The sequence below is a fragment of the Colias philodice genome, chromosome 1, assembly GCF_061535455.1.
Source record: "Colias philodice isolate Cphi_HAF_F1 chromosome 1, ilColPhil1 Martin Lab GWU primary, whole genome shotgun sequence".
Taxonomy (NCBI): Eukaryota; Metazoa; Arthropoda; class Insecta; order Lepidoptera; family Pieridae; genus Colias; species Colias philodice.
This window is the reverse complement of record NC_143086.1, coordinates 2,078,569-2,094,945: the sequence shown is the minus strand read 5'-3', so window position 1 is coordinate 2,094,945 and position 16,377 is coordinate 2,078,569. Positions and strand designations below refer to the sequence as shown.

At 32.5% G+C, this 16,377-nt stretch overlaps 1 protein-coding gene across 1 annotated transcript in view; it reads left to right on the top strand.

Moving 5' to 3' along the window:
• LOC149490997 (uncharacterized) overlaps positions 1–5,684 on the top strand; it is a 93,262-nt gene extending 87,578 nt beyond the window's left edge. The window contains exon 2 of the mRNA XM_089695949.1: positions 2,810–5,684. Within this exon, the coding sequence (XP_089552075.1) occupies positions 2,810–4,526 (1,717 nt within the window). The 3' untranslated portion in view covers positions 4,527–5,684. The remainder of the gene's footprint in view (positions 1–2,809) is intronic.
• The last annotated feature ends 10,693 nt before the right edge of the window (positions 5,685–16,377 follow it).

Genomic DNA, 16,377 nt, shown 5'->3' with positions numbered 1-16,377 from the left:
AGAGTATAATTGGTTTAAGTTGCATTTTGGGAGATGAGGTTTGTTATCACGTTATCACTGAAAGCATTTCTATTGAGGTTTAGTCATTAATGCAGTTTAAGGTGAGGCGGTTTTGCAGGAACTATTTTCAGTTATAGCGTACAATGTTACTTCAAATGCATAACCTATTCTGTGTCGTTACATTAAAGCCTTTACACCTATACTAGTTGTGCCCCGCGGCCGCGGTTTAACCCGCATTGCTACGCTGTTATTGGTCTTAGCGTGATCATAGTCTATAGCCCTCCTTGATAAACAGTGAAATAATTTTTCAAATCGGACTTCTGAGATTAACACGTTCAAGCAAGAAAACAAATAAACTCTTCAGCTATATAATATTAGTATAGATATATACCGTAAATTGTCGTCGTGTCTTATTTTTGAGTTAGTTAATCTCCGCTTAGCCGAGCTGTTACTTGAGTTCATAATTAAGGTTAAGCGTTATAATATTATATCAGTGAAGGTCGAAGGGAAATAGATTTCTATCAAACTTTGCAGTAACCGGGTCAAGTCAGGTTCCGCAATCAGCTTTTTATTACTTTTTAGTGGACGTTTCGTACTTTATAATTTTGGTGTAGCATTTCAGTTATGTAACCTTTAACGTATTTCAATAGGGAACGAAGTTTTTAATAGAGATTAAATTTAGTTTAGTTTAAATTTGAATTACGATACACCATTATGTGTAATTGTATACAAAAAATCGTGTAAAGAGTATAAAAATCTGCTCTAAAAATAACGAGTGTCCCAGAGTCGCGCAGTTATAAGGTACCAACTTGCACAATAGGTACGTCGCATACAAGCGTGTCAAAGCGAATAAAAGAAAATTCTATACAATTCTACTTGTAAAGTATTCCTACATAACAAGGCTTATTAAAATGAATTTAAAGGTCAGCGTCATATTCTCGAGAGCTCATATGTAGAACGTGCGGCTTACGCGTGAAAGGTTTAAAGCTAAGGCCTTTTTCAAATAATTACGCAACCCATAAAAAGGAAAGGTGAAGAGGTAATAGGCCATTATAAATATTATGTTATGGGTGATGAATAGTTTTAAAGTTCTGGATTTGTAATGTATGTTTGTATGTATGTCTTAGGAGTTTAAATAGCGATTTAGGAAATGATTATAATGACTTTGAAGTCTTTATAAGCGTTTATTATTGTAGTAAAAGTATCTGTATCAAGTTGTTGAACCAAATTATAACTTTGAGTTTACGTTTTACTTTGCTCCTATTTCGTTTTACTATATCATCAAAATGAATGCAGTATGACTTTCTACGATACGGCGAATTCTGGCCAAATTTACGTCGCTAGCATAAAATAAAATATGTATTTTGTTAATTATATGGAAGATACATGTTATATCTATGTTACATTAACTTGACCCCTAGGTAATTCGAGGTAAAAATTCAATACCAAAAGAAAAGTGAAATAAGATGTTGATATTGATAAAACGAAAGATTGCCAGTCGTTATCAAAATTGCCATTAATTGAAACCCGATTGATTTATAATGCGACTTCACTAAGTGTAATTGATTTCACCAGAAAATAATCAAATTTTCTGATCCTTTCCATGAAAAAGCCATAGTATTGAATTGAATCATTTTGATTTTTTCTGCAAATTAATATTAATATAGTAAGTGTTCTTGGAAGAAATTTATTTGGCGGCACGAGCCATTCCTTGAGAAAGCAAAAGAGGTTGGAAATAATTACGATAAAAAATTTCCTCTTGTAAAAAGAGCCCTTTGGCTTATCAATGATATCTTTCAAACTCAAACTTGAATATTAATTGATATATACATGATGCTATATTTCGAAAACAAAGAGCGTGTGTGCTCAGCTCACGTGTCAGAAGTGAAACTTCTTTGGCAAAATTCAAAGATACCAAGATCGTCGCCTTACTCTGTCGCCTTATGACGTGACGGTATTGCCATGACGCGACTTTAAAATTTTACTCTCAACGCGTCTAAATTCACTTCAATAAAACTAGACTGTAGTAGGTTTTCGACAATCTTGAATTTTATATTACAAGTTTGTTATACGCGCTAAAATACAACTTTTGTAATTATAAGCGATGATTCTTATTTATCAAATTAATTAAAAAATCTTATTTAACAAATTATTTTGCATTGCGAATGTTTATGCTTTAGCGATTTTGTGTCACTTATGAATTAAAAATAACAATTATTAAGGAATAAATTGATGTTAAAAAAATATTATATATTTGTTGAAAGAAAACAAGGATTCATTATGAAATATATCAAATTATAATAGATGTTTTATATTCCTACACGTTGAGCAAAATTAAATAAAGGCGTAAAATATTTTATCATCCCTTTAAATTCGGCATAAAAATTTAAACTTTCAGACTTTATCAACTTCAATTAACTTTTTCCCAGGATGGAGGTGTTTGATAAAAAAAAGATAAAGGTGTTTGATGAAGATCTGCAAAGTCTGTTAGATAATTATAAACTAGTTACACCCAGGCTGGAACTTTTATATAAAACTTACGGAACCTATGTAGTATAGAAACGTATTACGAAAGGACTTCACTTGTAAATAACTTTAATTATCTGCGTAATAACATTTATGTTTGTACATATACTTCCATTTGTTTATTAAGAAGTAAGGATCTTCGACCTGACAATTTTTTTTCCAATAGATAACAATATAAATTAGAACCAATTTCGTGTATGCCACCTTATTACCCAAACCTTGCCGAAACATTAAATCCACTGTACTGTGAATGACAATAATAAAGTTTATTTCTTTGTTGCAGGAGGTCGATTCTGTTGCTGCTAGGATGCTTAGTATCTACACTGACGACCACTGCTGGCGGCGCCTCAAGGTGCCCCAGCGAGTGTTCATGTCGACATGTAGTGAACCCCGCGGCCGAGAGCGAGCTACGTGTAGAATGTACGCTTGGTGACCAGAGCGCAATTCCCGTCGACCTCCTCGACCGGACCGCTGACGTCGTCATCATCGCCGCTCCTCCAGAACGACCCAATTACCTCACCATCGGACCCATCTTCACCCAACCAGCCCCCTTCACCAACCTCAAAGAACTGCACATCGTCAACTCGAACGTCCCATCCATCGGACAGTATTCCTTCTGGGGCCTACAAAATCTACGGGTTCTAAATCTCACGCACAATAACTTAACGAGCATCGACGCAGATAATTTCCGTGGCCTCATAAATTTGACGGAATTATTCCTCGATCATAACAATATCGAGCAGATGCCGAGCGAAACATTCCGGCACCTTACCGCTTTGAGGACGTTAACCTTGTCGCAAAATCAAATATCAACATTAGTACCTCGCCTTTTTCGTATGCTCGCTAAACTATCATATTTGGATCTGAGCGACAACCCCTTGGCAGATTTGAACCCTGAAGTGTTCAAGGACATTCAACATTTACGATATTTCAAGTGCCGACGATGTTTGTTGCGAAGAGTTAACACTCAAATATATCATCTCGTCCCGCACTTGGAGGAATTGGATCTGGGTGAGAACTTGTTTAAATATTTGACATCGGATGAATTTATAAGCCTCAAAAAGTTGAAAAAGTTGAAATTAGACGGGAATCAGTTGTCGGTAATTGTAGACAACATGTTCGGGAGGAATCGCGAATTACGTGTGCTGGCCCTCGCACGCAACCGTCTCGCCTTGCTGGCGCCCGCCGCCCTCACCAACCTGACCGCCCTCATGCACTTGGATATAAGTCACAACAAAATTGACAGGTTCCACCTACAAACATTTGCGCCAGTTGTCGATTCCCTGAAAACCATTAATTTCAGTGGCAACAATTTACCACTCAACGAAATTGCTATTGTGCTGCAAATTCTCCCGGACATTCACGGTGTTGGACTCGCCAATTTATCATTGCAAGAAATTCCACCAAACTTCTTTACTTACAACGAACATCTAGTCGCCCTCGATATATCTTGGAATAAACTGACAAAATTTCCGTATAAATTGCTCACCAAAACTAAGTTCTTACAAAAGTTGGACATATCTCGAAACAAGTTGCATACATTGAACGAAGACGACCTTCAACGTCTCGAGGCTATAGCTCACGTGGATTTATCTAAAAATCACTGGCGATGCGATCGATGTTCCGCTGGAACTATGCTCGTTTTCATGGCGACAACAGTATTGAATTCGAGCATACGGCACCTGACGTGCCATTCACCGTTACGACTTCATGGCATAACTTTTGGCGAATTGGATTTTGACAAGCTAGAGCCCTGTGTGACGACCCACGAAGCTCAGATGAGCGTGATAGCGGGACTGATGTTATTGTGTGTGGCAGTGTTCGCAGCTATAGCGGGAGCTTTGTGCTGCTCGAGGCGTCGCACCGCGCACTACTACACGAACGAAGAGAAACGCAGGGAACATGCTCGCGACCACCCGGAGGAATTGCTCGGCCAGACGGAGTTGGGTAGCGTGGCGACTATCCATGCTCCTTACCATCTGGTCACTAAAGGCAGCTAACAGCGTGCCCCCACCCCGGCGATCCAGAGACGCGCGCTTCGCGTTTCTTTCGAATCCCCTCCAGCAAGTTCCAGGCCGCTTGAATCCGCTCCGCTCCGTTACCTCCCGACGCATTTACAGCATATTTCGCGCGAAATTATGTGATACGATGAAGACGATCTGGTGTAAACCAATGGACTCTTTCTGTCAGTGTTTTTCGGACTATCTTTCTAATGATGGCTCCATGTTCCAGCCTAAATGTTTAATGCGAGTAAAGCAGAGTATTAGCCGAGTATTCTTGTTTTACGTAATATTATACCTTTATGCTGAGTGTCAGGATTCATCATATGTCTAGTTAGCTATCCAATTTTAAAGAAAAAAAAATTAAAAAAATATTTTTCTACAACTAGTATTTTTAGAATTTGGGTCACCTGAACGAAAGTACAGGATATTTGTAAGTGTAAAAACTTTTAACATTCACGAATTTCCGTAGAATTTTCTTAACAATAGCTTAGCGATATACATATTGTAGAATTTCTAAAATACAGTAAGAATCTTAGCTTAAGGTGTCTAAAAGACTAATTTTTATAAACGTGTAATATCATACAATTATTATCAGTATTTATTACGTATATAGACAACCTAAGAACTAGTGTTACTGAAAGACAATCGCAACGCAACATCTGTAACTATTATCTATATGTATACTAAAAGGTTTAGAATAATATTATATAGACCTACTGCAAATATTTCATAGACTCTCCTAGAACGATAAGAGATTGATCATTGCCATAATACAATATGCAGGATAGCCCTTTGGAGCGCTATAATATAATATATCCTCATTTACATCTGTATATTTTGTAATTTAACTTTCTTCTCAATTATCGAAAGGAGGTTCTCACTTTGAAAGTACGCACATCCACATTAATCTCTCTCTTTATTTTATTATTTATAACTTTTTACTGTATTTTTTCGCAGAAAAACAATCTATATTAAGGTACGTAAGTAGTTAGATACTATAACTTAAAATAAGTTCTTACACAAATATTAATGTAAGTTATCATATAAATAGGCCCGTAGTAGTAATTAAATTAGTTAGTACTACGGGCCCTTGAGATACCTTCCTTCTGTCTTTATACGTTTAATTATTAAAAGAAAAATCTTCATTTCCCGCGGACACGTATAATACATACATTTTTTAACAGCATTATGACTCACGAACATTCCATTTATATTTTTACATTAAGTATATATTATTATTATTTATAATGTTCATTTCTATTCTATACTCCCGCTATATAGCTGTAACCTTTGTGAATAGGTATTTGAGTTTTAAGACTATAAAAATGTATTCAATATTTATTTTCGTGTAAAATCTGAATACAAAAACACCTGCGAACTAAGCGGATTATTAAAGTTTTCAATTCGCGAAAATTCTCCGTTATATTGGCAACGGAAAATCCTATCAAACATTTAACATGTTCTAAGAATTTTATTTTTATTTCAAACGTACATTGGTTTCTTAAAAATTCTTAATACTCTTGATTTATTGATATTCCATTTTTTATACGTTTAAATAAATTCTCTAATCGTTTCGCGTTTACAAAGAGCATATACAGGGTGGTAGGTAGCTATCGTTTAAGATTATATTTTCATAGACAAAATGCTCACATTAGAGAAGCGGTATATGCCGGCTGCGCGAATAGAGAAGCGGTATATGCCGGCTGCGCGAAGCTAGAGAAGAAAACATGGATTTTCAGGAAAATTTTAGCAAAAAATTATTGACGTAATTTTGTTGTTTAAGTATTTTTAACGTGATCAGGGTATACAAAACTACAACGTCCCTTCGCGCTTAGTATACCAATAGTGGGACACCCTGCATATATATACCTATATAAAGTGTCTATCAGCTCCCAGACAAGAACTGTAGGAAGTATTATCACAGATTAGAGAATAGTTACTGTATTATCTTTATTGAATAGATCTAACTAGAGAAAGTGTGTTTTGTTGTCAACTACTATCAACAAAATATGGAGAATTTTCTTTCAATACTAAGGCAGTTGGAATCTATCTCTTATTAGGGCAAACTTTATGATATCTACATACATTATAATGCATTTATCATCCGTAGGGTTTAAGGTCAAATATTTTATTATTTATTTATTAGCTTTCACCATTACGTCGAATTTTGGCTTATATTGTGTTACCTACTTGAAAACATTCCGTAAAGCTGTAAAGGTGTGAATGCATCGACAATTTTTGTTCATGTAATCGCCAGTGTGTTGATAACTTTATTTTATTTTAATTGCCCGTTATCAGACGGCTTTTCTCCGTCCGCACTATTTTTAGCAGAGGTTTAGCATGCAAGGGTTTATTATTATTAGAACATGATTATTATCTATAAATCAAGTAATTATTTTAACACGCTAATTGTAATCCTTCAAGATTTTTTTTAGAATTGACGTAAAAAATTGATTTCACAACTTCTTTCGCAATCGTATGAAAATTATAATATATAGATATTCTAAAATATCCTCTAATGCACACGAAATGTATTGTTATGGGAGCCAAAGATTTATTATCTTACAAATTATTAAGTAAATAAGTACACCATTCAAGTAATTATTTGTGATGTTTTTAATATATTATATTAGGTTGCTCATAATACGCACACATACATATTTACTTAGATTTTAATATTGCACACTAGTATATTAATTAAACTTTGTAACATACCATCATAAGCTTCTTGGGTGATATGTTTGTGTGTGTGTGTGCATGAGTATGAACGATGTGCGTGTATGCGTGCGTGAGTGTGAGCGTGCGTGCGTGTGTACATGCGCATGAGTGTGTGTGCGTTTGAGAGTTAAAAGTATCAATAAGAATCGATTAATTAGTGTATGTATCTTCGAAATAGATTTTAATTGGCTCGGGTTATGCATATTCGTATTCATTCCCATTATGATTACACTATAATATTAATTTAATTCATAATTATTATAGCTGTATCATAATGTTAAGGAGGTTAAAATTATGTTATTTATATTATTATAGATCTCATAAGAAGTGAAGATGATGAATGCTTTAGTTTAACGTATTTGTGCCAAATAAATGATTACCTTTAATTTAGTAATCAATCTAAAAGATACATTATTTATTATGAAAATAATGTACTCATAAGTAGATTAAGTTTCGTTTTCATACTACAGTCTTCCTAAAACTTATCTTTTATGAAGAATATATTATTTAAAAAAAAATAAGATTTATTTTATAATAATGGTTACTTAAAATGCCATTTACTACTTTTAAATATTCACAGTAAACTTATGTATACTTAAAGTTAAAATATAACGTAGATTTTAATTAATGTTAGGGTACTTAACTCACAAACACATAAAAATTAAGACTATTTAATAATATTATAACAAACACGACAAAGCACCGAAAGGCTTTTATTTAAAGCCTGTAGCTTTGTATATTTATAGTATTTATATAAATTTATTAATTAAGTGTAGTTTATTAAGTAAGTACTATAACTCGACTCATAAAATAACACTATTAAAATGTCGATATATCTACCATCTCACTCGCACACTATTCATCTCTGTTCCTCATATATATCAAACTGAACTACATTTTATTTTTACTTATTTATGTTTTTAAACGCTAAAAACTTTGATGAAATTTCTCTAAGGCGCGGGTCAAACACAAGCGGCGCGGGCGCAGGCGTGCGCACCTCTTCAACATGTTTTGCACCACGTCCTTCACAATCAACATTTTGTATGTAATGAAAGAACTTTGGAAATAGCCAATAGCGCACCCGATGCGAGCCGGCAGTGCGCCCGATGCGTGCCGCGCCGCTTGTGTCTGTCCCGCGCCCTTTTAAAAATTACAATAAGCAGGTTAGAGGTTATATATTTATTATTTATATTATACAGGCCTACATTCTTACCATTTGCAATTCTTTAGTCGTGTAATAAAATTGATTTAGTGCATTACTTTTAATCAGATTCTGTTGAATTGTACTTTTAACTTATACGATTAGTAAATTATTAAATTTTAATAAATATTATGATTATTATGGCCTGTGTAATGGACTAAAGAGAACTGCAGATTGTGATGCGATATTTAATGTAAATAAAGTAGACATTTTATTAAGGGGAACTTTATACTAATTAATTTAATTATTTTCAATGTTACATAGTAGATATTTAGGTTTTAATTGTATTTGGCTCAAAATTTAGTTATACCTAAAACATACCTAATAATTGAATATTAAGTATACTTACTAAAATTATTTTATTTGAATAATAATTAATTCTTTTTCATTTTACTGGTAGGACTTTTTAGATTTTTTGATTGCAGCGTACGATATAATCGTACGTAACTTTTTTTAAATTATTTTTTTTCTAATTTTGAAAAAAAAAAACAAAAATAGATACTATGTGACACTGTAATATTAATTAATAAGTTAAATGCTTTTCACACACTTAAACATAGACAATTACATACTAAGTGTACATACAGACGAAATATGCCTAACATTTGCTCAGATGTGTAAATAATGAAATAAAATAGATACAAAATAATATAATAACCACAAAAAGATAGAAGTAGTTGTAAGAAATAAGAATATTTTAACTATTCATAATGTGCATATTGAAAAAAAAATAAAAAAAAATATATCCATATTAACTAAGATAATTATACAAAAAAGCAATAATAATATACACGACCAAAAATACTCCATAATATTAGCTACATGTTGAAATGGATGTGAAGTGTCTTATATCTATAATACGGACGAACCCACGCGAAAAACATATACTTAGACCAAGCTATATTCATATGAGCAAGAATTTATGACGAAATTATAAGGAACACTACCTATAATGTCATAAGTTTTGGTTTAAAATATCATATTGATAGCGTGATTTTTTTATGATCCAGAAAAATCAAGCTAAATTTATATAAAAAAAACACTGGAGAAAGAATTTTTGCGATATCTTTAAAACATCTAGGCATACGCATAGGAACAAATATGCGGATATTCTGCGGACGCGGTTCTACCGAATACCCGCGGCTCCGTCAATCACGGCGGAACTCAGTGGAGTTAAGTCGGTAGGTCTCTGCACTCTGCAGGGTGACTAAATTCATTCTCCACTATAAAAAAAAAAGAAAAAAAAAGCTTCAAATATGCGGTACAAGACTTGAGATCGTACACATTACACAACAGTGCCCTGTGGTTTCACGTGCGTAGTTACGGTAGGTACCGCTGCAAACGCTACGTCCCGCATTTTTTAAATTTATTAAGATATATATTTTTTTTAAACTGTTTGATTTCAGGGATATATTCGTTTTCTCAATTTTCTTAACTTTGCTAGCAAAGTGGGAGGGGGGTGGGTTATCGCGGACGAAGCCGAGGGCATTAAAAAGTAGTATGTTTACTTTAAATCCGACATCAAAAACTGCCAAACCGATTTTTATACCTACAGAGCCAGAGTTTCTCTGGCATGAAATTAGGGGGGGATTTTTTCTTAATTTAAGTATAACAAATTTGAACGTGTATCAATCATCACTATACAACATACATAGTATACAACAAAGTCGCTTTCTCTGTCACTATGTCCCTTTGTTAAATATTGTTAAATCTTTAAAACTGCGCAACGGATTTTGATGCAGTTTTATTTTATAGATAGAGCGATTCAAGAGGAAGGTTAAAACCTTAGTTTATATACTAAAGTATATAATTTATTAGGTATAATACATTATATACTTTAGTATATAACTAATCTAATCTAAAAGCGGGCGAAGCCGCGGGCGGTAAGTTAGTTTGAAATACCCATACCTTAAAACATACCTGGTAGAGTAAAGTAACTAATAAACTACTTGTAAACTCGTGTGTATACAAAATTCAATATTTAAATTATTTTTAAACAATAACATAAAAGCTTGAAACGAATACTTGTAAATATACATGTACATAGATATGTATTAATTCGATCGAGTTCAGGGATCTAATGTTACGTTGCATTTGAAATCAAAGCGACACTTCAAATATGAATTTCGACGTTCACATTCTAGAATAATTATTATAACGTAATACGTACATATTTACATTACAAATAAACCGGAGGAACTGGAAATTTCCTTATTGCAAATATCACAAGGATATAAGATAATTCACATACATTTCGAATATGTTAAATAATATTGAAATATTCAAGAGCCCGCGTGGTGTCGTATGAATATACCTATATATAATGCAAAACCAATGCATTTATACACACAAATAACCGTAGTTATAAGTAGTTAAGTTTTTGAAGTGAAACTTCTTTATCGGGGTTGGAAAAAATTTAGTGTAACATTTTTTCGTTACGCGTGACATTTTTCCGTTACGCGCCATATTTTTCTTATCCCTACCACGCGTGATTCGACGTATTTCTGTAAAGTTTATGCAACTTTGTAAATTATTTTTTGAAAAATAAGGTCATAAAGAAGTTTCACTTCTTACGTGTGTACACTAGTACACGCACACATTTTTTTTAAGCTTTTTTATTTGTTTCTTTTAGCGTTTTGCATTTAATTCCTAGTTATATTTGTAGGCTGTAGGTATTACAAGTTTATTTAAAAACTCAAATTGTACATATTAGTGTAAGTTTCTTGCTTTTCATAAGTTTTTAAAGTGAAACTTTTATTACATCGTCTCAAACTTTTTGGTCTGTGTAGCGCATGTCGCGTGACGGTCGGCTGCCGAGTAGGTATAAAGCAGTGTTCGGAAAGTTTCACTTTTACCGTAGTTTCATAAAACCACACAACATTTTTAATTTTTATACATTGTTTTGCATTTTTTCACATTAACCAGTAAGACGGTATATTTTTGTAAATATTATGTAGTTTAATAATTTATTATTAGGATTTCATATTACCTAAAAGATTTGTAAAGGCTATCAGTTATATGAAAATTCAAAAGTATAATTCAATTTCATATTTAGATTTTTACTAAAACTAATAACAAATTGTCTTTAACATCTTACTTTTTAACATCCACTCAAACATTACAGCAGAATATTAAAACAAACAATACAATGACAACAAATTTATATTTGTTCCCATATTCTGATAGTTAGCAATTGACAATTACTGCTCGGTATTAATCCGGTTAATCAAATGATAATAATCTATTTGATTTCCTAAAGCTAAACCATATAATACCAGTATTATAATCCTACTAATATTATAAATGCGAAAGTTTGTGAGGAAGTTTGTGTGTTTGTTACTCTTTCACGCAAATTCTACTGAACCGATTACAATGAAATTTAGCACACATATAGAGGGTAACTTGGATTAACACATAGGATAGGTTTTATCCCGGAAAACCCACGGGAACGGGAACTATGCGGGTTTTCCTTTGAAAACGCGGGCGAAGCCGCGGCCCGAAATCTAGTAGTAATTGAACATACTTCTAAATGTTACTGCGGAGTTTCTTGCCGGCTCGTCTATGTACTTTTAAGAACACGGATTTTTTACAGTTTTATTAGCGAAATTGACGGACTTAAAATTAGCAGTAAATCAAACATTTTGGGAGCATAATAAAAGTTCTTAATAAACATTGTACTACGTAGTAATAATACCTCAATGTTAATAAACCATTCAAATTAATCCAAAAAATGGTTTCAAAGTTTAATTTCAATATTAATGTAATTTTACTGCAAATAACTCCATACATTGTAAATTACCTATTTTATTTGTTAAGGCACATACACATTATACGCGATCCGATCCTTTAAACGATATGATAACAAACATCAGATTGAACTAACAACGTATGTAAACATGCAAACCCACTATTAGCTATTAATACGCATAATTTGATTTTCGAAACGATAGTTCTAGAACAATGTTGATTCTGTTCGAACTTTCGAACAATATTTAAACTAACGGCTTTTTATCTAAGCTGGATTCAGAAAACAATTTAAATCGCTACCTATTTATTTGAAATATAATCTAGTTTTGTGGGAATCAGTAAACTGTTAAGCTATATCGTATTTAAAAGTCGCAGTCAAATTTAGACAGATTTGCTGTGATGTTCATTTGTCAACCAATAGGAAAACGGGATCTTAAAGTCATTACCAAAATTAATATCAATATTGAAATTCGGTGTAACGTCTTAATAAATATTTATGTGAAATATATATCTGGTTCAATGTATTTTGTCTTCAATTAACTGATGATATGGCTAGGTAAATTATCTGAAATATTAGATCAATAACAAAATGAGATTACTTGTAAAGTCTCACGAAACTTTTCAACCAATATTTTATTGTTTGTCTAAAGTATTATATTCCCTTTACAAATCTTTTAAGTATTAAAAAGCTCTTCTACTGCCACTTAACATAATTTGTAGACGTAAGATTTTTGTTGTTTAAATAATTATTTAGTAATTAATTAATGAAGTTGAATTAACTGCAAATCTCTTAAACTATTAACGATTATAAACATTTTTTTATCTCGTTACAAAAAAAAAAAAATATTTTTTCTTTAAATTGCTGACACTAATATCTTACAATTATTGTATTTTAATGGAAATAATAATTAGAATTGATTCTGTATGTTATATACATTTTCAGGAAAAAAAATATATTTGATATATTTATCATAATTATATATCTATTATATACCACATAATATATTGAGGCGGGGTAATAATATGGGATACCAATTGATAGTTTAAGTTATTTGCAATTATTTTAACTATTTTAATTTTATTATGAAAAATTCCAGAGGCTTCTAAAGCTGCGTAGCGTGAACATTCTAAATAGCATTTATTAAGTAGATAAGTAGAAAGAAGGAGAAGGAGAAGAAGTAGAAAGTAGTAGTAGATTATATTTTATTTGCGTTTAGTTGTGCCAAATATATCGGCATTTGCCTAGAGCTTTTTATTTTTTATGTTAGGTCAGTACATGTATCATTTTTGGCGTGAGAAAATCTTGATAAGATTTTCTTCCAAATTTACTTTAAATTCTTAAATACCAATTAAAGACCCATTATAATACATTAATTTATATTTTAACTAATGTTTGTTCCTTAAACTTTGGTCCAATAAATCATATAGATAGTCATTATTTTTTTAAGTCTCATGTTTTCCGATACTTAAGATTATTCTAAATTATGTGTCTGACGTCCGTCTTACTTCACGTTGAATATTTTTAAGCACTATTTATTTATTACTATGTTATTCAGATAAACCAGTGCATGTACTTGACCTAATCCTAGGAATAATTAACTTCTCTCTTTGTAAAATATTTCCTTGTAGATTAGTAAAATACTTAACCTTACCCTTTAGTCTAGATATTTCGCTTATCAGTAGACGCAAATCATACTCAAATAATTACTACAGATTTCATTCGATATAATAAAATACAAATATAATAATCAATAATATATTTAATCTTTACTTTAAAGAAATGTAAGACGAGACACCAAAAGCTTAGTGAATAACGAAAGAAACAGTAACCTGTACCATATAACGAACTGTTCTATTTATAGTTAGTGGTAGTTGGGTTATATAGCTTGGTTCGGCTTATTTGTATTCTGTTTCCTCTGTACCAAGTTATAGCAGCGTTGGTCGCTCACGTACTGTCGATAGTGTTTCGTAGTACGGGTCGATTTCTTTCCCATAGAACTTTTGCTATAAGCTCTAACTTGTGGGAGCCGAGCATGCTTCGGCACGAATTGGGCCAGCTCGCACCGGGTAGTGTACCACACCCTCACAGAAGATCGGCGCCATAGTGGTAGCATACTTGTGTGCTATCGCGTTCCGTACGGAGAGTGAGAGGGCCGGAGGCCCGTTTCCCTTCCCTTCCTCTTCCCATCCTAGAATCCCACCTATAACCCATCCACTCTTATCCCAACCTTATGTCACCCAAATCCCCCAATATCCCACCCATATCCCAACCATATCCCTGTTTCCTTGTCTTTTTCATTTGATTTGAGCAACGCACACATGACATTAGCTTTATTCGTTTTTTATAGAGACGTTCAACTTTTCCTGACGGATAACCTTATCCTATATCCTTTCCCTTTTCTTAAAGTTTGATTTCAACAACATATCCATGACCTAAGCTCTATTTCTTTTTACTGTTCAAACTTAATATTCCAACAAAATGTTCAGTTTTGGTTAGAAGAAATTTTTCATTTGCAATCTTCTATATAGCTTTTGGTTTTCAAAGACTATGCTTTAGAAGACAGCAGTATTAACAAAAAAATTACAACGACCTGCTATATAACCCTTAGTTAAGTCGCTTCTGCTTCTAGTACGATAGTGCTCAGCTATTTTTCTAATATAAGACAGTTGTCATAAACATCTATCGTTAATTTTGATACACTTTAGATTACTTTTTATGTGTTGTTAAAAAAAAACAGTTCTTACCTTGTTTTCATTAGTTTGGGACTTGAATGGGAAAAAAGTTGTGTTATTGGCTAAGTATTTTGGTTAAAGGAGAGATGCATTTGCGTTTGGATATCTTCTTTTGTTGGACGCATTCTGATGATTTGTAAGAACACAGAAGGACTTAGTCTTACACTCTTCCTTCTGTGTTCTCGGCTCTAACTAAATTCAGATTAATCAGTTCTAACCTGGTAGGACATAGAAATAAACACTTCTTTCTTATGGTAATTTTTTTGATATCTTCTCCTTGTTACTTTGAGGAAAAAATATTTTCTTTTTCTTATGTGTTATACAAACATAACTATTATCTTTTTCTTCATAGTGTTTTTGTTTGTTCTTCATATCCCATTAGATGTTTATCTATACATCCTTTTACTTTTATCTTTCAATCACATTTTATCAAATAAAGTTTAAACTTTATACTTTAAGGAATTATTAAGGGTTATAATGGTTAAACTTAGAATCAGTATGTACCAATATTCAAAATTTATAATTAAATTACGGAATTCAACCCATTGAAGTCAATTTTGATGTATTTTAATCCATTCCTTTTTTCCGAGTTTTTATCAAAATAGTAAAATGAAGATTGGGCTTAGTTTACATTTTTCTTCAACATATAACAAATTATTATTTAACGTTGTACATTTCTCGAAGTGGCATACACAACCATGTGTCTTAATGAGATTATATTATATATACTATATATGTATATAACAGATAAATTTTATTAATTATAAGTAGATTTTGCTTTGTTAACCATGAAACAAGGGTTATCCCATTTTAAATTATATTTGTAAATGAAATTATCACGATAAAGCATACAAAAGGATTATTAATGTAGTACTTGTGCACTTCGATCGTGAATTTTTCAAGATAAAGTTCCTCACGTTTAATTGTGTCCATTATTAATTAATTATTTATAATTTGTTTCTTCGTATTGACTTACTTCGTATTGCAGTATTTCAAATTCGTTCTTCGGTAAACAAAAAAAATAAATAAATAAATAAATAAAAATTGCTAAATTTGCGGCACTTTTAACTTGAATATTTGTAGATCCAGTGCGTCACAAATTTCACTACATCTATCATATTAATATACACTCCAAATTTCGAGAATCTCGGGGATACAATCAAAGTCAAACAAGAAATCAGAAATTGCTTATATCTTACGCAATACAAATCCTACTGTGGTAGTCGAGCACGCTTCGTCACGAATTGGGCCAGCTCGCACCGGGGAGGTACCACACCCTCACAGAAGATCGGCGTGAAATAGTAGCATGCGAATGCTACTGTGTTTCGTACGGTGAGTGGGGGAGCCGGAGGCCCGTATCCCTTTCCTTACCCTTCCCAATTATTTCCTTTAATCCTTCCGTTTATCTTTTCTCCTACCGAATCCTTTTGTTGTCTGTAATCTTATCGT